Raw genomic sequence first — 24877 nt, 5'->3', positions numbered from 1 at the left:
CATATCTTTTGGGGAGCCACAGTCCAGCCACCACGGTTTGAGTGACCCACATGAGCTATTACCCCAGTGCCTTAAGCATCAGGTTCCTAATCTTGCAGAGGCACAGATTCCCTTTGGGCCTCAAATGCCTGAGAGCTGGTTACCAAAATCAACAAGCCTTCTGTCAGAGTCCTCCTTGTCTTCAAAAGTTGTGTGTGTGTGTGTGTGTGTGAGACAAGTTAGTGGTTGACAAATCTCCCAGGGGAGAGGTAATCCCAGGCCCCCTTGTTAGTCTAATATGGTTCTGTCTCTTCCTATTAGAAGTCCCTGCTGTGCAAGAACCCAAAAGCCCTCTTTCTTTTAGTTCCTTTATAAGTAAATATTCATTCGAGCAAATGTTACCTGATATTGAAAGAGCTGACAAACCTGGAAGTATTCCTAACTTGTTTTCGGAAATCTTTTCTGATCTTCTGTCAGATATATTCGGGTCTCTCCTGTGTGAGCCTCAAAAGTGGCTTCCAGTAACACAGAGCAGTGGCAGCCATCTACAAAGGGAAGAGGCGATCAGAGGCTCCCCCTCACATCTTCGCTGTGGCCAATAATGCCTTTCAGGATATGCTTCACAGTAAGTGGCTGCCCTACAAAATGAAGGGTAAAAATATCTGATCTACTTTTCTTCCGTGTCACTAAGAGGCAGGTAGGCATTGTGAGCGGAGCATGGCCTTTATAGTTGCCTAATCACTTGAAGCCTCCGTTTTCTTCTGGATAAAACGTGAGCAAAATAGGGCCTACCTCCTAGGGTTATGGGGACGATTAGCTCGCATATCAAATTAAGTGACATAATGCCTTGAAAGTGCTCAGCCCAGTGTCTGGCCCAGAGTGAGCCCCCTGTAGATGTCAGCTTTTATTACAAAAACTACCTGCTAGAATGTCTGGCACAAAGAGGTTATTCTGTAGCTATTATTACACCAGTCTTAATAAAAGCCTTAAAATAGTGATATGTCAACCATTCGTCATTTACCATTTGTATTTGGATCAAGGAGAGAGTGATAGAATTCGTATGATCTTATGACTGGCCTACATAGAGTCAAGAGAAAATCTATTTTACTTTGTACCATTGAAATGGTATTTTTTCTAACTGTATACAGAGCAAATCCTTCTCCTTGTGTCTGACTTCAAACTGTAACCAAGGAAATTTTGAATAAGTTCATGCCAGTACATGGCAGCTCTGGTAGAAGAATGATCTGACATTTTCCTTTCTTTTGTAGATCGAAAGAATCAGTCTGTACTCTTCACGTTAAGTGTTTGCCTTGCTTTTTCTTTTTGGCCAGCAGTGAGTGTTTCAATCGAAACAGACACCTACATTTCACTGGATAGGAAACATAAATTCACTGCCTTTGAATTGTTGTTCTTTAGATACCGAATACATTCTAGGCAAGAGTAAGATAGGAAAGTGTCATAACACTTTAGTCAGTGATTAGCCAAATATGGTGCCAGCTAGGCTGCCTCCCATTTTAGAAGATCCTTTGGAACCTGCAGTGCACATGCTGGGCTTAATCATTTTCTTGATGGAGAGAGCTCCCTGTCCAAATGATCATTTTCAAAGTTCTCTGGTCTGGCTAACTGGGCAGAAAGACTGAAAGTCCAGTGGGTATGACCACAGAATAGATAACATGCTGTTGTGAGCAGCCAGAATGGGGCAGGCCAAGGTACATTAAGTAGTGGGAACTAAAAGATGGTGAGGCTTAGAGGGACAAGAAAAGGGAGTGAAGAAGAAGGATGGAAAGGATTTCACTGATACCATATTGTATGTTAATTTTGATGGGAAGAGCATTGGCTGGCCAGGTGAACTGTCAGCATGGTGGTTGAGGGGAGAGGCTGGGACTCGAGAAGCAGTCAAATGCTCAAGTTCTTGCTCTTCCTATGCAGTGATGATGCCACCTCATGTGTTAGGCTGTCCATTAGCTTCAGCCATCCCCAGAAAAATAATAGGTCTCCGAATCTTAGAGCTAGAAGAGTGGCTAAAGTTCAGCCCTTTGCAGAGGGGTTAGACTATTTTCTGGAGTTGCAGGCAGATAAAGACAGGCCTTGATACTATGATGCTTTGGGTGAGAGGCTACAAATTCACTGTTGTGTTCTCTCCACATTACAAAGTTAGCTGATTATCAAAGGTAAAAGGGAAGTCTAAAGCTCAACTTCCTGGTAGAATGTTTGGTAGGTTCTCTTCCGAGGGACCTGGCCATGTGATGGTAGCCTTCATATGTGACAATCTCTTGAACAGTTGGTGGTGAGGAGACCTATCTCTAATTAGCAAAGATACTCTTCAACTTTTTGTTAACAGGACCATGAGGAACAGGCTTCTTATTTTTATAAAGTCTTTGATCTTTCCCTACTCCAGATTTTTGCTCATGTTTTTCCAGCCTGAGATGTCCTTTTCCTTCTCCCAACCAACTAAATGTTTGCATCTCCTTCAAGTTCCCTCTTAAGTTCCACTTTTCTATAAAACTTTCCCTCTTGCCTTAGTTTATATGTTTAAAATTATTTATCTTTCATTGTATTTATAATCTGAACCAGTTAACTGTGTCATTGAATTTCCAATCATAGAGGAGAATCTGGTGCTGGAAAGACTGTGAACACCAAACATATTATCCAGTACTTTGCCACCATAGCAACCACGGGTGAATCCAGAGAAAAGCCAGTAAGTGTTTATACATCTTGGCAGAAAAGGTGGATGGCCCTATCTGCTAATCATGGAGGCTCTGCCCCGATCACTTATGGGGAGAAAGGAGGAAACCGCACCATAGAACAATTAAAAAATTATAGAAAATTCTTTCCCCCCATTTTTCCTTTGCCTCTTGGGAGGGTCATCAAGTACTCTGAACCAATAACCCGAAAACATTAAATTACATAATTTGTTTCAGATCTGCTTCAAGGGGCATCTACTGGCCTGATCTTTGTTGCTTGGACCCTCTGAGAATTAGCTACTTAAGATCCAAACCACCTTCCCCCAAAACTAGGGTTACCAATGCCTTGAATGGCCACTTTTGATATTTCTTAATATTGAATATCTTCTTTGTGGTATTTCTTTAGCTACTGTGAGATGTCAGAATCCCTCAAATATGTACCAATAGAAAGAACTCTGCTTCCTTTACCACTAACTTCTGGACCAAATCCTAAATGCCCAATGGATGTACCCTCAACTTCAATCACATTCTAGGTTCTGAAAACTTTACCTTCTCTCTTTCTCTAATTATTTTTATCGTTGGTAATTTTTGCTTTAGCTTACTTTGTTTAGCTCCATTAACAGGTTGATGGTAATAATCTGAGGATACCTAGACCATGAGAGTTGGTATGCAAAATAAGATTAGATAATGCTGAGCAAAACTCAAAATCAATGAGTTACTGAGCTGTTGGAGCCTCTCATCTATGTCTGACATTACTGCTTTGCTTTTTCAGTATGATCCTAGATGTCTCCTGCTGTATTTGCAAGATAAGAAGTATATCAAAATAGCAATCTAGTCCAATTTCCACACCATAGAAAGTTTCTTTTCCAACCACCACGTTCCTGAATTTGATTGATTTCTCTAGGTATCATTGAATTCTATTATTCACTAGATATTACTTCATTTGTGTGTACATTTTAGGTTGTTTTGTGTGCATTTGTTTGTTTGGTCTAACCATTGAGCCCTATGATTATACATAACACAATACATAATACATAAAAGTTCTGTGAAAAATTTTGCTTATATAGCCCTTTTATTTATTTAAAGGACAGTAGACCCATAATACATAGAAGGAATATAGTATTTGTAAATCTATAAATTCTTAAATACCACATACTATAAAATGCCCCCCATAAAATGTATCTTTGAGGCTGACTGGAAAAAAACAAAGCTATGTTGCAGTTTAGGTGCTAAGTGGTCATTAGAACTCGCTCAGTGTAGGTGACCTGCTTTGGCCCATCAGCCTGAACCAATATGATTCAAATTCAAGACCAATAATACCATTTCAAGTCACTGCTTGGTGTGAACCTCTAGGTTACTTAGGAATAACAGCAAGCAAAAATGTAATTGAATAATGCTGCATCTGCTGTATTATTTTTGGATAAATTTCCAGGTGTAAGGATTGAATGGGAAGAGAGGCAGATTAGCAATGAGGGGGGATATATGGAATGAAGTTTGGAAATAGGCCATGGTATTTGTTGTTGTTGTTTACTTTGGTAAAATATCAGTTTTCTTTTCCTACTCAGGCCAATGCCAACCAAAAGAGAAGCACTGCAAATAAATGAACTCCCACATATAGTCATGGGGCATCATCTATTGTCAATCTTTCATCTATCTATTTTTGAGTTCTCGTTCCAAAATAACCTTTCATCACCAAAGTTGGAAGTAGTTTTTGGCTACTGGTTACCAAAACAAGAATGAGGTTTGACCTGGGTATGGAGGGCTTGCCATATTACAGAATTCTGGGAAAAGTTTCATCAGCTTTATTTCTCTTACCTGTATCCCAGGGGACTCTACAAAATCAAATCAAATGAGTGAATCCTGTCTTGGAAGCATTTGGAAATGCCAAAACCCTGAGAAATGACAACTCCTCTCGCTTTGTAAGTAACATGATTGAGCAATATATCAGAGTCTTTAGTTTTTAGCAAATGGTAAAATTCATGCCTGAGCACACAGATCCAAAAAAATTTTTAGAACATCAAAGGAGGTTATTGGGGCTTCCCTGGTGGCGCAGTGGTTGGGAGTCCGCCTGCTGATGCAGGGGACACAGGTCCGTGCCCCAGTCTGAGAGGATCCCACGTGCCACGGAGCGGCTGGGCCTGTGAGCCATGGCCGCTGGGCCTGTGCGTCCGGAGCCTGTGCTCTGCAATGGGAGAGGCCACAACAGTGAGAGGCCTGCGTACCACAAAAAAAAAAAAAAAAAAAAAAAAAAAAAGAAGGTTATTGATTAATGTTCATAATATTGTTAGATTCCTCAAGGAAGTCTGCCAGCTTCATCATTAAGACAATTAAATACATAGAACTATGTACTTGAGAAGCTTCTGCTGTTTGGTTAATTTCAGGAAGAAAATATTTATCTTAATAGTGTCAAATTCCTTTATACTCCCAGTAGGGAAGCTCATTCAGCAAATTCTAATAATGTTTTATATTTTAGTACATTTTACAGATCTGTAAATACTTTCTCCTTCATAATTTCCTATACTCCTTGTAATAAGTCATTTTAGCAAGCACTTCCAAATTCACTTACTACAATTATTGTTTCTACTCTTGCCTATGGCCCCCCTGCCCCTGCATATTTTTCATTGAGGATTTTTTGGGGGGGCACAGGGAGAAAGCACTTTTTAAAGTAGCTTTTGATAACTAGCAGTCCCATGATAGAAGAAGGATTTGGATTTCAAACTCAAGCTTCACCAATCCCTTTTATGCCAAGAATGAGTGGCAGGGAGCCACTATATAATTTACAAGGAAATTTGCAGAAGGCTTCCTGTTTGAGGCTCTAGGCATAATTAAACAGCCTCCTGCTGATTTGGCTGGTTTCCCTCCAAAGCCTTAGAGCTGCCCTGACTACACTTAACATCTGCTTGCGATGTCCGGCTGCATAGCAGGTACTAATACTGGGCAATAAAACAACTGCTAGATTTGGGATTTGTTAGAATTTGGAGGGATTTTCCACTTAAATATGAAAGAAAGAAAGCTGAAAAAAAAAAAAAACCCGAGAGAGCAAAAGGAAGGATGGAAGAGAGGGAGGGAAAAATGGAAGATAAAGGAAAGGGAAAAGAGTAAAAGAAAAGAACAGTAAGTAGAAAGAAACGTAAATAAGGAAAGAAAGCAACTGAAAAAGACCAAGAACAAGAAAAAAATTGGAAGAATAGAAGGAAAGAAAGAAGTAGAAAAGCACAGTAAACAAAATGGATGAATGGAAAGAAGGAAGGAAAGAAGGGAGAAGGAAAGAGAAGAGGGGGTTCAAAAAATCAAGAAATGCAGATTAAATTCTTTCGATTAATACTCTGTTGTATACTATGCATGAAGAATGTCACCTGCCATATCAGTAAAAAAGGATGTTGCAGCCATCAAACCATCAGCCACTGTAGTCGCTCCCTACCCCACCACTGTGCACCCTGAGGGGACTCAGGTTGGAGAAAAGCAAGATATTGGCCCTAGGTAGTTAAGGTGCATATCAAAGGAACAATTTCAATGAGCCAAACTCTTGCATCTTCTCATACATAGAAAAGCACTAAATTCATTAACTTGAGATGTCTGATTTTCTTTAATTAGCAGTAATCTTTTGATGTTTCGACCACCTGGTTTCTGTTGCAAAAACTCCTATATATCCAGGGACCTCCCTTACCTCTGAGGAGCAGTCCCTCAGAGCTACCTGAGAGGCTGTCTTCTGGGCTTAAGTCCTCAGAAAGTCCACTGAATAAACATAATTCTCTATTTTCAGGTTGTGCATTTTTTTCAGTGGACAATACACATATTTATATGTAAATGTGCATATGCATAGAGGTACACATATATGTGTGTATATATATACATGCATATGTTTGTGTGTGTGACTCCCAGTAGCCTGCATTTTTTAACTTAATGGCTTAATCACCTTGCATTGGCCACTCTCCTTCTCTTGCCTGGCTGCAGTCCTGGTCTGATTCCTTCCTTGCATGGGTATACGTCTACCAGTCTGCCTTCCCCTCTGTACCAACATCCTCATCCTGCGGGCTCTAGCCCCCTGGACTGCCTCCTTGGCTGTGTCTTGATGCACCTGGGCTCTGTCACTTCTGGGCAGACTCTGTGCCCCACTAGATCCTATCTTATGGCTTTTCATTGACAGGCCTGCCTCAGACTTCATTTTCTGCCCCCTTTTCTCTTACTTGCTACACTCCTGCACAACTGCCTTTTCTTTTGATTTCAAAACACACCAAATGTTCCTACATTAGAGCTGTTACATTAGCTGCTTACACCTAGAATCTAGAAGAGCCATGAACACACCTACTTTTCTAATGTGGTATCTCCTGTGCCTAGCAGGTTTTCTGGATCATAGCAGATGCTCAACGAATGTCTGTTTAATACATGGAAGAATATGCCAAGCAGATATTATTTTTCTCACTTTTGGATAAGAACACTGAGGCCCAGAGAGATGCTATAATGCACGCAAGAGTGAACAGCCAAGGAGGCGGGGATAAATTAGGAGTTTGGGGTTAATATGTATGCATAACTATATATAAAATAAATAATGAATGGGGACCTACTGTATAGCACAGGGAACTACACTCAGTGTCTTGTAGTGAGCTATAATGGAAAATAATCTGAAAAAGAATATATATATATATATATATATATATATATACACACACACACACATACATATATATGTATGTATAAACTGAATCACTTTGCTGTATACCTGAAACTAGTACATTTTAAATCAACTGCACTTCAATAAAAAAAAAAAAAGAAGAAGAAAAGAAGACACAGCCAGCAATGAGCAGGTCTGAGTCTAGACTCCAGGACCACTGCTCGTCCTGATGACACTCCAGCTGCCTCTCGACATTAACTGGTGCCATCACAGACCCGTGTTGCCTTTTTTTAACTTTGGGGCAAGTAGTCACTTTGGGAGTGATGTGTGTAATGAAGCCATTGCAACTGCTTGGAATGTTTCAATAGGAGACTGTGTTCTGTGTCCACCCAGGGCAAGTTCATCGGGATGCACTTTTGTGCCAGAGGCAAGCTGTCATCTGCAGACATCGACATCTGTAAGTAGCCATAGCACTGTCTAATTACTTTTCTTCTACACCTACGTTTGAATCTTTACTCATGTCTCATCATGCAGATTTGCTTGAAAAATCCCGGGTTGTTTTTTCCAGCAGCCTGGAGAGAGGAACTACCATATATTCTATCAAATTCTGTCTGGGAAAAAAGAACTTCATGGTAAGTGTATTATTCTGGAGCTGAGGTTCATTCTAAAACAAGAGACAATAGTCAGATTACTGAAACTGAAAAAGTGCTGTTTAATGTCTCCTAGCCTCTTTAAGACTCAGTTTGTTCATCCTAAAACTTAAGAAATTGAACCAGTTATAGAACCAATGTTCTATAATTTTACATGGGTAGAGAGTAAATGCTAACACTTTTTTTCAATTTGGTAGTATTTGGAGGTGGGTAGGATGCCCAGCAGAGGTAAATGAATGTGTGTGTATGCATGTCTGCACACAGGCTTGTGTGTGTGTGTGTGTGTGTGTGTGTGTAAAAAGCACTAGATAATTTTAAAGACTTAAATTATTAAAACCACTAATCATTTAAGTGGGTGCTAGAGACAAGAGGCCAGAGGTGGGAGACATCACCAAGGTGTTTAGTGGCTAATGGGAGTTTTATAAAGAAAGGAGGACTTGGGTTGGGATACGGAGAATGGGAAGGGGATGTAACCAGAGTAATGTGTGGAGGGTATTTCCGGTAAGAGGAACAGTGTACACAATGTCAGGAAAAGGTAAGGCAAGATCAGGGAACAGAGAGACCAGATGAACTGGAGGAAAGGATTTTCATAGAGGAATAGTAGAGATTTTATTCTGATGGGGTCTGAACTCAGGAAGTTGGGAAGGTGTTGTGTGCATGTGTGTGTGTGAGTGTGTGTATGTGTGTGTGTTCCTGTGTTTTGTGGGGCGGGATGGGGTAATAGGAGGTCGTGATTTGTTGAGGGCAGTGGCAGTTAGGCTGGTGTGATGAGCAGGATAGATTGGAGGCAGAAATACTGAGGGAAGTGATTGCAATAGTCCCAGGATGAGATGACAAGACAATTGTCTAAGGCACTGTCCGTGGGAATAGAGGGCAAGGGGGTGGGCTCATGGAAGAATAGAAAAGTCTAGGCAATGATAAAATGTAGAAATGAGGGAAAGTGTTGAGTCAAAAATACTCCCAAGTTTGGTAATTTGACTAGGATAAAAGTAGTGCCATGAATAGAAATGGAAAAGCAACTTGTAAGGTAAGAGAATGAATTTCCTGAATTCACTCAACAAATATTTATTGTGGGGCTGCTATGTATACACTGCTTTTTAAGCATGGAGGATAGAGAAGTAAACAAGACCCACAGGTCCCTGCCCTTGTGAGCTTACATTCTAGTATGGAAGACGGTAACAAACAAGTAAACAAAGAAATATATAATTCCAGAGAATGGTAGGTCAATAGAGAAAAATAAAGTGGGTGAGCAGATGGAGTGAAATGGGGTTTGGATGATGTTATTTTATTTTATTTTTTAACATCTTTATTGGAGTATAATTGCTTTACAATGGTGTGTTAGTTTCTGCTTTATAACAAAGTGAATCAACTATACATATACATATATCCCTAATTCTCCTCCCTCTTGCGTCTCCCTCCCACCCTCCCTATCCCACCCCTCTAGGTGGTCACAAAGCACCGAGCTGATCTCCCTGTGCAATGCGGCTGCTTCCCACTAGCTATCTATTTTGCATTTGGTTGTGTATATATGTCCATGCCACTCTCTCACTTCGTCCCAGCTTACCATTCCCCCTCCCCGTGTCCTCAAGTCCATTCTCTATGTCTACATCTTTATTCCTGTCCTGCCCCTAGGTTCTTTAGAACCATTTAAAAATGTTTTTTTAGATTTCATATATATGTGTTAGCATACGGTATTTGTTTTTCTCTTTCTGACTTACTTCACTCCGTATGACAGACTCTTAAGTCCATCCACCTCACTACAAATAACTCAATTTCATTTCTTTTTATGGCTGAGTAATATTCCATTGCATATATGCGTCACATCTTCTTTATCCACTCATCTGTCGATAGACACTTAGGTTGTTTCCATCTCCTGGCTATTGTAAATAGAGCTGCAATGAACATTATGGTACATGACTCTTTTTGAATTATGGATTTCTCAGAGTATATGCCCAGTAGTGGGAGTGCTGGGTCACATGGTAGTTCTATTTTTAGTTTTATAAGGAACCTCCACACTGTTCTTCACAGTGGCTGTATCAATTTACATTCCCACCAACAGTGCAAGAGGGTTCCCTTTTCTCCACACCCTCTCCAGCATTTGTTGTTTGTAGATTTTTTGATGATGGCCATTCTAACTGGTGTGAGATGATACCTCATTGTGGTTTTGATTTGCATTTCTCTAATGATTTGTGATGTTGAGCATACTTTCATGTGTTTGTTGGCAATCTGTATATCTTCTTTGGAGAAATGTTTATTTAGGTCTTCTGCCCATTTTTGGATTAGGTTGTTTGTTTTTTTGATATTGAGCTACATGAGCTACTTGTAAATTTTGGAGATTAATCCTTTGTCAGTTGCTTCATTTGCAAATATTTTCTCCCATTCTGAGGGTTATCTTTTCGTCTTGTTTATGTTTTCCTTTGCTATTTTATTTTATTTTATTTTTATTTTTTTGGCTGCACCACACAGCTTGCAGGATCTCGGTTCCCTGGCTAGGGACTGAACCCAGGTGACACGGCAGTGAAAGCCTGGAATCCTAACCACTAGTCCACCAGGGAACTCCCCAGGAGGTTATATTTTAGATAGAAGGGTCAGATAAGACCTCTCTAAGAAAGCAATGTTTTGGGAATCCCCTGGCTGTCCAGTGGTTAGGACTTGATGTTCCTACTGCAGGGGCCCGGGTTTGATCCCTGGTCAGGGAACTAAGGAACTAAGATCCCGAACGCTTCTTGGCGAGGGGGGTGGGGGGGGAAGAAGAAGGCGATGTTTTTCTAGACACCTGAATGAGTAAGGGAACAAGTAGGCGAAGATTTCTAGGAAGAAATTTCCAGGAGGAAGTAACAGTGAATGCAAAGGCCCTGATGCAGGAATGCATTTGGTTTATTCTTGGAATAGAACAATGGCCATCGTGGGGGGCAGAATGGAGGGGTGGAGGGGGTAATGTGCGGGCAGATAGGCTGGGTCAGACCAAGCAGCACTTGCAGGTTATGATGAGAGTTTACATCTCGAGTGCTATGGAAAGTCACTGGAAGGGGAGATTGACAAGCTGATGGGATTTCAAAGGTATTGCATCTGTCACTGAGGACAACAGTACTCCCACAGGAGTGACTGTGGGATGAGATTGGAGATCCAGGTGAGCAAATTGATGGGGAAGAATCTCCCCCAGTCCATTATGCTTAGATGAAGTATGGTATAAATCCAGCAGTGTTTTGACTACATGGTCTTCAACTCCAAATTGTTCTCACCAAATAGAGAAAGCTCTACAAACTGGACAGTTATTTTTGCCATGGGTGCAGGTGGTGATAAGAAAGCAGCATCTACTCTCTTTCCCACCTTCTCTCTACCTAACCCTGGAACAGGTTGTTTTTTTTTGTTTTGTTTTGTTTTTTGTTTTGGTCTTCCTTTGGCTAGCCCTGCCAAATCTAACATTCTTGACACTCATTTCTATGCTGTGCAGGGTATCTGACACATAGGGTCCAATGTGAGTGCCAGCAGTGACTGCAAGATTTTTGGGAGCATCTCTGTTTACTAATAGAACCATCTGAAGACTCTGGGCTGCTATGGAAAATTCATGCTTATCATGAATTCATGTACTTTGTTCAGTCTGTGGGCTGCTGAAATTGATTAGTGTACAAAGGCTGACATCTGGTGGTGCAAGTTGGGTATTGTCAGTTCATTTGTTTATGACACCAATTGTTATTCTTTGGGGTATCTAAAAATTTTAAACTCTTTCTATTCATGGCTGCCAAAGAAGAGCTTTAGAGTGTCCTGAGGAGTGACACAAGAGGGCAGAGCTTAGCGGTATGAGGACTGTGACCAAATTTCCAAAAATAGGAGCATTTGTGTATGACAAACGAATCGGGTGTGAAAAATGACAGCAGAGGCTGGCCAGCCACTGAAGGAGCCAAGGAAATGGAGTGATGTGTCACCCCAGAGCCAGTCCTCATTTAGCCTCTACCTGACCTGGAAGATCTCATCTCCCCTTTCCTTTCAGTTAAGGCTGATCCTTGTTCCAGGTACAACTAGAACCCACTTCCCCAGTCCCTTCAGATAAGGCTCCTTGAAATCCTTTAGTTCTCAACGTCATCTGTATATCTTGGTCTGGCATATATCTTCCTTTTTCTCTTCTTTTATTTGATTTTTTCTTTATATTTATTTATCGTGCTCACTCTTGCTATTCAAGTGGTGTGTAAACTTCAGGAGGGGAGGTCAGGAAACAAGTCTTTGACTCTTAGACTCCTTGACACTTTGCCTAATGCCCTGAGAACTCACTCCATAAAGTGACAGTAATATACAGTGGTGGTTGCCAAGAGGTGCACCTGAGAATGTCTACTGGTGCCCTGAATGCCTCTGGGGAAGGAAATGGTCAGGGTCTGGACCTCCTATTCTGAAACATATTCAGTTTACCCTCTTTAGCCATTAGGTCTCTCTTGAACTAGTCTCATATCTTTACTCACTTTCTCCCCACTCGTTATTAGGGGCCATAAGATGTGTGTATGGTTGTGTAGATTGTGTGCTTCCCAACTCCAGAGAATGCAGTTCAAACCATAGACTATGTGAATGGTTCTCTCTGGAGCTGGGCAGTGCACAACCTCTTCAGCTGTACATGGCAGCACTGAGGAACAGGTAATGACGGGTAATGTGGCATAGAGGCACTAGCTACAGAACTTCATTTGTGAGACCCTCAACTGTTTATTTTTAGCTCAGTGTCAGCTTCACTCCTTTTCATAGTGAGCACAGTCTTAGAGAACATTCAGCCATTCAGAAAGTAAAATTTAATGTCAGGATGACATGAAACAAAGCCTTGAATGATAAAACACTCACCCTTAATGTGTTCTCTGCATCTCCTACTGGGGAGTGAGCCCTAGAAATGAACCTGTATAACGGTTGACACCTGCACTTTTTGGAATTGTGAAGCAGTTGACTTTTACCTTTAGCATCCCCTCATCCCTTCTTTCTGCCCTACCCCCATCCTTCCTGACACACTCCCTGTCCCCGCCTGCCTCCTCCCATCCTCCAGGTGCCCCAGCCTGGTCAACAATCTTCCGTGTGGGCCCTTACTGGCCTAGACAGTTCTCTCTGACTCTAATAGTGTCTCATAAAAATGTATTTAGTTTTTTTTTCTCATTCTCTCAAGGCCATTTCCCGTGGTAGAAAGAAATTAATTAAATAAAGGAAGCCCCATTTACATGATACTCCTCTGAGATAACCTCAAGCCTCAAACCAATTAAAATTTACTGTTCCTTGAAAATAAGTTTTGATAAGACCCAGGGAGGGGGAGATGTTTGATCTAAAGGCCTTTCAGAGTTCCTCAGACATTCGTGCTCTGGCCTCGGCATTCTCTGGAGCCACCACTTCATGCTGAGGGCAGCTGCTCCAGTGAATGATTACCATTGCGGCAGCCATGTTTCTGGTTGTAAGGAGATGGAAGGAAAGTCCATCGCGTGTGCTGAGTGACATCCTGAAATGATGCATCTGGAAGCGGGGAGGGGCTGAGGGAGCAATGCATACATAGCACTTGGGCTCACCATTCTGTCTTATTAGCAGCCCCCTCCTGAATCTTGGCTCTTTCCTCCACCCGGTCCTCTAGTCCTTGGGCATGTGGCGTTCTTGCCCCCTGCTCTCTCTCCCTCTGTGTTTGTCCAATGTTGAGCTTGCTCAGAAGTAAGACCCTCCTTCTGTCTATGACAAAGGAGGAAATGGAATCCCGTCATGTTTATTCATACAGGTTTCAGTTGTGGGTGGCGTAGTCTAACAGAAACACTAGAGACTGTGTTTTAAATTCATTTTATCATGAATTTGACCCTGGGCAAGTAGTGAGCCTTTCTAGCCTTCCACTTTCCTATATTTAACATGCAAAAAATAATGTCAGATATAGCACATTTGATCATCATGACCAGGGTGAAAATGATCAAAAATGACATAATAAACATGAGAGAGAGTAAAATGAAAATTCTATGAAAGGTTGATCTAGAATGATCTAACAGGTAATTCGTGGCAAAGCAATCTTGGAAAGTAGATTTTTTTTTTTAACGAGTCAGCCACTGAAACATGCCCCACCCCCTAAAGACACACGGCAGTGTTTCCTGCACTGTTTAGGAGTGTGGTTCCTCTACCCTCCTCGAGGGAAAGGACTCTTTTAGTTTTGTATCCTTATGTCCTCCCCTAGCATATACCTATGGTATAGAAAAAAGATTAAACAAATGCTTTGATTTGAAAGAAATGGAGATGATGTCTGTATCTGAGCTGTGAAGGAGGTGAAGGAACAGGACATTGTCACACCCAGATGTCTGGCCTGGGTGTGATAAGGAACCACAGAAGAGGAATAGCTTCTGGGAAGATAGGAAAACATCATCCATCTGGTTGTGGTAATGCTGGGTTTAAGCTACCTATGGCCATCCACATTGAAATGTCCAATGGGAAGTTGGAGACTAGGTCTGGAGCTCAGAAACTAAATGTAGATTTGAGAGTCATCAGTAAAATCATGAATGAACCTTGCAAAAGAATATATAGAGAGATTATTGACAGTATACAGTCGGGACAGTATTTGATACCCCTGCTGACTCCCTCTTCCTTGAAAATCTCCCCACCTTGGCTTCTAGTAGACCACCCTCCCTTGTTTCTCTCCTAAATCTCTGGGCATAGCTTTGCAGGCTTCTCTCTTTCATTCAGTCCATGACTTCAGAGTGCCCTGGGTCTCAGTCCTTGGCTCTATCTTGTGGTGATAGATCATCTAGACTGACCACTTTAAAGATCATTTCTATCTGATGACTTGCAAAGTTGGATCATGAGTCCAGACTTTTCTTTAGTATTTCAGACTGATAGCTAACTGACTCTTATATGTCTCCACTTGGATGTTGAATAGGCATCTCAAACGTCATACCCCTACAGCCTAGTTCCTGAACTCCACCGCACAAGACCTGCTCCTACCACAGTGTTTCCCAGGTTGGCTGAAGGCATCTCCATCCTTCCACCTGCCTGGGCACAAACCCTTGGAGTTACCCTTGATCAGCCTTTCTCCCACATTATTCTCATTTGTTCCATTAGCAAATCCTGTTGACTCTACTTTCAAAACCCAAGCTTTGACTACTTCTCTCCATGTCTGTTGTTATTCTCCCAGTCAAGTACCATCATCTCCCTCCTGTATTAACCCTTTCCTGGTATCCCTGCTCCCACCCTGTCCCTCTGTCTTTAACCAGCAGCCATAGTAAATTAAAAAAAAAAATCAGATCATGTCACTTCTCTACTCAAAAACCTGTAATGGCTTCATATCTCACATAGAGCAGAAATGCCCAAATCCTCAACATAGCCTGTGAGGCACTCTTGATGCCTCTCTGTCCTCATGATCTACCCCTTCTTTGACCAACTGTAGCAACTCAAAATTCCAGGCAACCTTCCACCCCAGGGCCTTTGCATTGGCTTTTTTCTTTCTGGAACATTCTTTCCCTACTTATCCATGATTCTCTCCCATAACTCAAACTTGACCTTGTGGAGGCCTTCCCTGATCACCCTATTAAAAACTGCAACTCTGCATCTCCAACACATTTTACTCCCTTTCCCTGCTTTTATTTATCTCCATAGTAATTACTATCTTACATGTCATATATTTTACTCATTTTTTTTTTTACTTCTGTCTCCTCCTGTTGGAATATAAGCTTTATGAGGGCAGGAATGGGATCTTTTTTCACTGATGTATCCCTAAAACTTACAGTAATGCCTGGCATATTATTGGATCTCAAACAAATATTTGTTGATATAAGGTGAAGCATAAGGAAGAATATAAGGAGATTCCTGAGAAGTAGTAACATTTCAGGGACATTTGAATCACCATTGAAGTAAATACTTTAAAAAATTATTATGAATTTTATTTCTGTTTAAGTTATATATTGTACTTGCATTCAGCCTGATTTCTTTTGGGCTAGCCCAATTACTTTTATCACATAGCTTTATCAAAGTATTATTGACCTAAGTGTAAGTATTGACATGTGTATCTATGAGGTGAAACCATCACCACAATCAAAATAATGTACGTATCCATTCAAAAGTTTTCTCGTTATCTCTTGTAATCCCTCCCTCCTGCCCATTCTCACTCCCTCAAGCCTTCCTCTTCTAACCCAGTCTCTAGACAACCACTAATATGTTTTCTGTCACTAATATGCTTTCTGCAATCTATAGATTTGATTGCATTTCTAGAATTTTAAAAGATGGAATCATGCAGTATATACTCTTCTTTTTCTGGCTTATTTCACTCAGCATAATTATTTTGAGATCCTTCCATGTTGTAGCACATATTCATAGTTCATTCATTTGTTTGCTAAGTAATAATAATCCATTGTGTGGATAAACAATGTTTTGTTAATTATTGATGGACATCTGGGTTGTTTCCAAATAGAGCTTCTACGAACATTCACATAGCCTAATTTCTTTGTTTCTGAGATTTGGGGTTCAGGATAATAGAGTCTCACTTCATTGAGTGCTAAACAAAACTCAGATTGGCTCAAAAAACTTCACTGAGAGCAAGTGTCAGGCTTTAAGAGGTTAATGTGATTTGGCCACGTCGGTTGCAGATGTGCTGCTGACAGTTTGCCTTGGCTTCAGCTTGCATTATGCTTCCTGACTAAGTGAATCATGTCAGGAGTCTTAGACATATCAGAGGTGCAGCACTGAACATAGTAGCTGATTTACGGATCCCTTGAAAGACAGACTCAGCCTCCTAATAGGGAGGACGTGATGTGACAGGATTACACTGCTAATGTTCCCTGGGTGCTGACCCCAGGGTCGGCCTGCTTCCTAGCTTTTGAAGCTCAGGCCTGTTATAATTTACAAACCACTTTTTGTCCTCTGGCCCTCAACCATGTATCTTGGCCAAATTCCTGTTTTCAAAGTTTTGCCAACATGCATTATCTGTTTTTTTTTTGCACACCAATTCAAGCTGCTGCAATTGAATCTGCTTTCAGATTTGGCCTGCCTAGTCTTCTCTTGGGAGGCATTAACACATGACTGACAAGTTAATAGAGGGCAGAAATTGATTGCAGAGGTTTGGGTGTAGACTATGGATTTTATTTTGGCTTGTTTACAAGTATGCTGTAAGCCGTAAGAGTAAACTGTGAATATTGCTCACTTATTTTCTAAAGCCTTGTGGATTTCTTTAAGCTGTTTAACTGATGGTTTTCCCACAGCAGATATGCTCCTTGTGTCTGAAAATCCCTCTGACTTTCATTTTTGCTCTCATGGAGCAGTTGCTCTGGAGAGCTTGGATGATGCTGAAGAATTGCTGGCCACAGATGTAAGGCTTGTTAGTTATCAAAGTCTGGTAATGACAATGAGAAATGAAAGAAAGCATCTTAGATCTCCTCTCTTCCTAAGGGTCCTGGAGAAGTGACCTTCCTTCCCCTGGGGGTAGAGAGTGGAAGGAGCCCCTCCAGGACGGTTTCTGTGCAAAGTTTTATACTTATTTATTTTGTCAATATAGTGACTTTGGTACATATGGAAAAGTAGGAAGATGCTTCAACTCAGCGACAACCACTGTTTTTAGTCTTTATTTTTTTCTATTTGGGATTGTTGTTACATAGTTGTTTTGGTGGTTTTTTTTTAAATCAAAGATTATAATCATACTGCATATGCTATATACTTTGCTTTTTTCATTATTCTTAAGCATTTTTAGTGTTATTACAAACTTCATAAACATTTAAATGGATACTTAATATTTTATCAGACATTAATTCTATAGTTTAGTTAATCATTCTCCTACTGTTAGACTCAAGGTTGTGGTTTTTTGTTTTTTTTTTCCTACTGTGGTGAATGTCTTTGTAGGGGAGTGCTTTTTCTATATGTCAGAGTCATCTTATGCTAGATTCCTAAAAGTGAAATTACTAGATAGGATTATGATTTTTTTATAGCCTCTTGATACATATTCTAAATTAACCACTAGAAAGATTGTACCGATTTCTATCCTCCTGGAGTGTGTGAGAACACACTTCTTACCATGTGCAGTGGCTTCCTAGGATGCTGTTCTTTGGTGACATGGTTTTTCTTTTCTTAAATACTTCCTTTTGCCAGTCTTTAAAATGTATCTGGAATAAAGCTGGGAGAACATATGGGATCCCAGAAATAAGCAACCTATCAGATATGGTGCTACTTTCTTCCATAACCATGAAAGGCAAAATAATTTAGCTCATATAGCCAGTTAATGATAGATTATTGGAAAGGAGAGGAGGTGGGCAGGGCAGCCGAGGAAAGTTCTAAAACTACTGGAAATTAAACAAGTCAAGTCATAAGCCTTCCTAATTCTCTTTTAAAGGGATAAGCAGACTGTGGGTGACCAAGCACCAACAGGGCCAATTTGCATTGCTTTGAACAGAGCTGTCACACTTCACTTAGGGGCTGTGGTGATCTGTCTCCTGGCAGCCCACAGCCCACTGAGTGGAGGGAGGTGTGACACACAGCGGGGGTGAGGTGCTTACTGCAGCCATTAGGCAAATGAAGACTTGGCCATCTGCTTCTCTTTTTACAGCAAGCCATGGACATTTTGGGCTTTCTTCCTGATGAGAAGTACGGATCCTATAAACTCACTGGAGCCATCCTGTACTTCGGAAACATGAAATTTAAACAGAAGCCCAGAGAAGAGCAAGTAGAAGCAGATGGCACAGAAAGTAAGGATTACTTTAAAGACATGGCATGTATGCTCTTCAAATCCCTGACCCCAGGCCTGCTCCCCTTTTCCTTGCAGTTAAACTCACCTCTTAGTTTTTGGAAAATGTTGAAATTAATCAGCAATCTCCCTCAATTGCTGTTCCCCCAAATTATTCTCTCAGCCAACATTCTGAATTAGAATCCTTGTATCTCAGAATAAGACACATTCCTTAATTAATTATTGATGATGCCAGTAAATTTACTAAACTTGGGTGACATAGGATTGACTAAGATGTAGCCTACCTTCAGCATATAGACTATTGAGAAAAACAGAAAAAGGAACAAATCACCATGAGATGTATGAAGTGGCATAATGAAGGTATGAACAAAGATCTGTAAAATTCCAAAGCAGGAGTTTCCACTGGGTTGAAAAAAAAATGGCTTCTTTTCCCTTTGTTTTTTATTCATATTCTAAAAATCTATAGTCATGCCTGCTTACCAAAAAGATCTATAATGAGTTATCTGTCTAGAATGATCATCAAAATAGAAAATCACAATTATGAAAAGAAGGAGTCATAGTCATAATTATTTCATTTAATATTAAAATTCCTGGCAATTGCAACAAAAAGGAAAAAACATTCAAATCTTTCAACAAATAATTTTTAAAATTTTATATTTTTAATTGTGGTAAAATATACACAACATAAAATTTTACCCATTTTAACTGTACATATTAGTGGCATTAAGTACTTTCACATTGTTGTGCAATCATCACCACTATTCATCTCCAGAACTTTCTCATTATCCCAAACTGAAACTTTATACCCATAAAACAATAATTTCCTATTACCCCCTACCCCTAACCCCTGGAAAATTTTAGTCTACTTTCTGTCTCTATGAATTTGACTACTCTGGGTACCTCATATAAGTGCATTCATACAATATATATTGTCCTTTTGTGTCTGGTCTATTTCACTTAGCATGATGTCTTCAAGACATGTTGGAGTAAGTGTCAGAATTTCATTCCTTTCTAAGGCTGCATAACATTCCATTGTATGTATATTCTACTTTTTGTTTATCCATTCATCTCTTTATAAACACTTGAGTTCCTTCCACTTTTCACTAGTGTGAATAATGCTGCTGTGAACATTAGTGTTCAAATATCTTTTTGAGTCTGTGCTTTCCCTTCTTTTGTGTACATACCTAGAAGTGGAATTGCTGGATTAAGTGGAAATTCTATATTTAATTTTTTAAGGAACCACCATATTGTTTTCCATGGTGGCTGCACCATTTTCCATTCTCACCAGCAATGCACAGGGGTTCAAATTTTTCTACATCCTCACCAACACTTATTGTTTTCTGTGGTTTTTTATTTTTTTTTAAGAGCCATCTTAATGGGTATAAGGTGGTGGTGTCTCATTGTGTTCTTTTTTTTTTGAAATAGATTTTTATAGGAGTATAATTGCTTCACAATACTGTGTTAGTTTCTGTTGTACACCAAGGTGAATCAGCCATATGCATACATATGTCCCCATATCCCCTCCCTCTTGAGCCTCCCTCCCATCATCCCTATCCCACCCCTCTAGGTGGATGCAAAGCACCAAGCTGATCTCCCTGTGCTATGCTGCTGCTTCCCACTAACTGACTATTTTACATTCAGTGTGTATGTATGTCGATGCTACTCTCACTTCACCCCAGCTTCCCCCTCCTACCTGTGTCCTCAAGTCCATTCCCTATGTCTACATCTTTATTCCTGCCCTGCAACTAGGTTCATCAGTACTTTTATTTTTTAAGATTCCATATATATGTGTTAGCATACAGTATTTGTTTTTCTCTTACTGACTTGCTTCATTCTGTATGACAGACTCTAGGTCCATCCACCTTACTACAAATAACTCAGTTTCATTTATTTTTATGGCTGAGTAATATTCCATTGTATATATGTGCCACATCTTCTTTAGCCATTCATCTGTTGATGGGCATCTAGGTTGATTCCATGTCCTGGTTATTGTAAATAGTGCTGCAATGAACATTGTGGTACATGTCTCTTTTTGAATTATGGTTTTCTCAGGTATATGTCCAGTAGTGGTATTGCTGGGTCATATGGTAGTTATTTTTAGTTTTTTAAGGAACCTCCATACTGTTCTCCATAGTGGCTGTATCAATTTACATTCCCACCAACAGTGCAGGAGGGTTCCCTTTTCATCATACCCTTTCCAGCATTTATTGTTTCTAGATTTTTTGATAATGGCCATTCTGACCGGTATGAGGTGATATCTCATTGTAGTTTTGATTTGCATTTCTCTAATAATTAGTGATGTTGAGCATCTTTTCATGTGCCTCTTGGCTATCTGTATGTCTTCCTTAGTGAAATGTCTATTTAGGTCTTCTACCCATTTTTTAATTGGATTGTTTATTTTTTTTGATATTGAGCTCCATGAGCTGTTTCTATATTTTTGAGCTTAATCCTTTTTCTGTTGCTTCATTTGCAAATATTTTCTGCCATTCTGAGGGTTGTCTTTTTGTCTTGTTTATGGTTTCCTTTACTGTGCAAAAGCGTTTAAGTTTAATTAACTCCCATTTGCTTATTTTTGCTTTTATTTCCGTTACTCTAGGAGGTGGGTCAAAAATGATCTTGTTGTAGTTTATGTCAGAGAGTGTTTTCCCTATATTTTCCTCTACGAGTTTTATAGTGTCTGGTCTTACATCTAGGTCTTTAATTCATTTGGAGTTTATTTTTGTGTATGGTGTTATGCAGTGTTCTAATTTCATTCTTTTACATGTAGCTGTCCAGTTTTCCCAGCACCACTTATTGAAGAGGCTGTCTTTTCTACATTGTATGTTCTTGCCTCCTTTGTCGTAAATTAGGTGATCATATGTGTGTGTGGGTTTATCTCTGGGCATTCTATCCTGTACCATTGATCTATATTTCTGTTTTTGTGCCAGTGCCATACTGTCTTGATTACTGTAGCTTTGTGGTATAGTTTGAAGTCAGGGAGCCTGATTCCTCCAACTCCGTTTTTCTTTCTCAAGATTGCTTTGGCTATTTGGAGTCTTTTGTGTTTCCATACAAATTGTAAAATTTTTTGTTCTAATTCTGTGAAGACTGCCATTGGTAGTTTGATAGGGATTGCATTGAATCTGTAGATTGTTTTGGGTAGTATAGTCATTTTCACAATGTTGATTCTTCCAATCCAAGAACATGGCATATTTCTCCATCTGTTTATGTCATCTTTGATTTCTTTTATCAGTATTTTATAGTTTTCTGAGTACACGTCTTTTTTTTCCTTAGGCAGGTTTATTCCTAGGTATTTTATTCTTTTTACTGTGATGGTAAATGGGATTATTTCCTTAATTTCTCTTCCTGATTTTTCATTGTTGGTGTATAGATATGCGAGAGATTTTTGTGCATTAATTTGTATCCTGCAACATTACCAAATTCACTGATTAGTTCTAGTAGTTTTCTGGTGGCATCTTCAGGATTTTCTATGTATAGTATTATGTCATCTGCAAACAGTGACAGTTTTACTTCTTTTCCAATATGTATTCTTTTTATTTCTTTTTCTTTTCTGATTGCTGTGTCTAGGACTTCTAAAACTATGTTGAGTAAGAGTGGCGAGAGTAGACATCCTTTTCTTGTTCCTGATCTTAGTGGAAATGCTTTCAGTTTTTCACCATTGAGTATGATGCTTGCTGTGGGTTTGATGTATATGGCCTTTATTATGTTGAGGTAGGTTCCTGCTATGCCCACTTTCTGGAGAGTTTTTATCATAAATAAGTGTTGAATTTTGTCAAAAGCTTTTTCTCCATCTTTTGAGATGATCATATGGTTTTTATTCCTTAATTTGTTAATGTGGTGTATCACATTGATTGATTTGCGTATATTGAAGAATCCTTGTATCCCTGGGATAAATCCCACTTGATCATGGTGTATGATGCTTTTAATGTGTTGTTGGATTCTGTTTGCTAGTACTCTGTTCAGGATTTTGGCATCTATGTTCATCAGTGATATTGGTCTATAATTTTCTTATTTTGTGATATCTTTTTCTGGTTTTGGTATCAGGGTGATGGTGGCCTTGTAGAATGAGATTGGGAATGTTCTTTCCTCTGCAATTTTTTGGAAGAGTTTGAGAAGGATGGGTGTTAGCTCTTCGCTAAATGTTTGATAGAATTCGCCTGTGAAGTGAATTCTATCTATCTGGTCCTGGACTTTTGTTTGTTGAAAGAGTTTTAATTATGGTTTCAATTTCATTACTTGTGATATGTCTGTTTATATTTTCTAATTCTTCCTGGTTCAGTCTTGGAAAATTGTACCTTTTGAAGAATTTGTCCATTTCTTCATGGTTGTCCATTTTATTGGCATATAGTTGTTTGTAGTAGTCTCTTATAATCCTTTGTATTTCTGCATTGTCAGTTGTGATTTCTCCTTTTTCATTTCTAATTTTATTGATTTTCATCCTCTCCCTTTTTTTATTGATGAGTCTGGCTAAGGGTTTATCAATTTTGTTTGTCTTCTCAAAGAAGCAGATTTTAGTTTTATTGATCTTTGCTGTTGTTTTCTTCATTTCTATTTCATTTATTTCTGCTCTGAACTTTATGATTTCTTTTCTTCTACTGACTTTGGGTTTTCTTTGTTCTTCTTTCTCTAGTTGTTTTAAGTGTAGGGTTAGATTGTTTTTTTTGTTGTTGTTGTTGGAAGATTTTTTTTATTAGTTTCTGCTTTATAACAAAGTGAATCAGTCATACACATACATCTGTTCCCACATCCCTTCCCTCATGCATCTCCCTCCCTCCCACCCTCCCCATCCCACCCCTCCAGGCAGTCACAAAGCACCGAGATGATCTCCCTGTGCTCTGCGGCTGCTTCCCACTAGCTATCTACCTTATGTTTGGTACTGTATATATGTCCATGCCTCTCTTTCGCTTTGTCACAGCTTATCCTTCCCCCTCCCCATATCCTCAAGTCCATTCTCAAGTAGGTCTGTGTCTTTATTCCCGTTTTGCCCCTAGGTTCTTCATGACATTTTTTTTTTAATTCCGTATATATGTGTTAGCATACGGTATTTGTCTTTCTCTTTCTGACTAACTTCACTCTGTATGACAGACTCTAGGTCTATCCACCTCATTACAAATAGCTCAGTTTCGTTTCTTTTTATGGCTGAGTAATATTCCATTGTATATATGTGCCACATCTTCTTTATCCATTCATCCGATGATGGACACTTAGGTTGTTTCCAGCTCCGGGCTATTGTGAATAGAGCTGCAATGAACATTTTGGTACATGTCTCTTTTTGAATTATGGTTTTCTCAGGGTATATGCCTAGTAGTGGGATTGCTGGGTCATATGGTAGTTCTATTTGTAGTTTTTTAAGGAACCTCCATACTGTTCTCCATAGTGGCTGTACCAATTCACATTCCCACCAGCAGTGCAAGAGTGTTCCCTTTTCTCCACACCCTCTCCAGCATTTATTGTTTCTAGATTTCTTGATGATGGCCATTCTGACTGGTGTGAGATGATATCTCATTGTAGTTTTGATTTGCATTTCTCTAATGATTAATGATGTTAAGCATTCTTTCATGTGTTTGTTGGCAGTCTGTATATCTTCTTTGGAGAAATGCCTACTTAAGTCTTCTGCCCATTTTTGGATTGGGTTGTTTGTTTTTTTGCTATTGAGCTGCATGAGCTGTTTATAAATTTTGGAGATTAATCTTTTGTCAGTTGCTTCATTTGCAAATATTTTCTCCCATTCTGAGGGTTGTCTTTTGGTCTTGTTTATGGTTTCCTTTGCTGTGCAAAAGCTTTGAAGTTTCATTAGGTCCCATTTGTTTATCTTTGTTTTTATTTCCATTTCTCTAGGAGGTGGGTCCAAAAGGATCTTGCTGTGATTTATGTCATAGAGTGTTCTACCTATGGTTTCCTCTAAGAGTTGGATAGTTTCTGGCCTTACATTTAAGTCTTTAATCCATTTTGAGCTTATTTTTGTGTATGGTGTTAGGGAATGATCTAATCTCAAACTTTTACATGTCCCTGTCCAGTTTTCCCAGCACCACTTATTGAAGAGGCTGTCCTTTCTCCACTGTACATTCCTGCCTCCTTTATCAAAGATAAGTTGGCCATATGTGCGTGGGTTTATCTCTGGGCTTTCTATCCTGATCCACTGATCTATCTTTCTGTTTTTATGCCAGTACCAGACTGTCTTAATTACTGTAGCTTTGTAGTATAGTCTGAAGTCAGGGAGCCTGATTCCTCCAGCTCCGTTTTTCGTTCTCAAGATTGCTTTGGCTATTCGGGGCCTTTTGTTTTTCCAAACAAATTTTGAAAT

At 39.7% G+C, this 24877-nt stretch overlaps 1 protein-coding gene across 1 annotated transcript in view; it reads left to right on the top strand.

The window, feature by feature from the left end:
- MYH15 (myosin heavy chain 15) overlaps positions 1–24877 on the top strand; it is a gene marked incomplete at both ends in the record, with an annotated part of 190996 nt that overhangs the window by 8334 nt on the left and 157785 nt on the right. Inside the window, 12 exon segments of the mRNA XM_081235333.1 lie at positions 457–478; positions 481–511; positions 513–604; positions 1248–1275; positions 2584–2677; positions 4490–4513; positions 4517–4582; positions 7669–7732; positions 7810–7835; positions 7838–7907; positions 17105–17208; positions 18436–18574. Of these exon segments, the coding sequence (XP_081091459.1) occupies positions 457–478; positions 481–511; positions 513–604; positions 1248–1275; positions 2584–2677; positions 4490–4513; positions 4517–4582; positions 7669–7732; positions 7810–7835; positions 7838–7907; positions 17105–17208; positions 18436–18574 (760 nt within the window).

Source organism: Mesoplodon bidens (assembly GCF_964165515.1).
Source record: "Mesoplodon bidens genome assembly, chromosome: 5".
NCBI classification, from domain to species: Eukaryota; Metazoa; Chordata; class Mammalia; order Artiodactyla; family Ziphiidae; genus Mesoplodon; species Mesoplodon bidens.
Note: the sequence above shows the minus strand (reverse complement) of the source record. Positions and strands in the feature narration are given on the sequence as shown.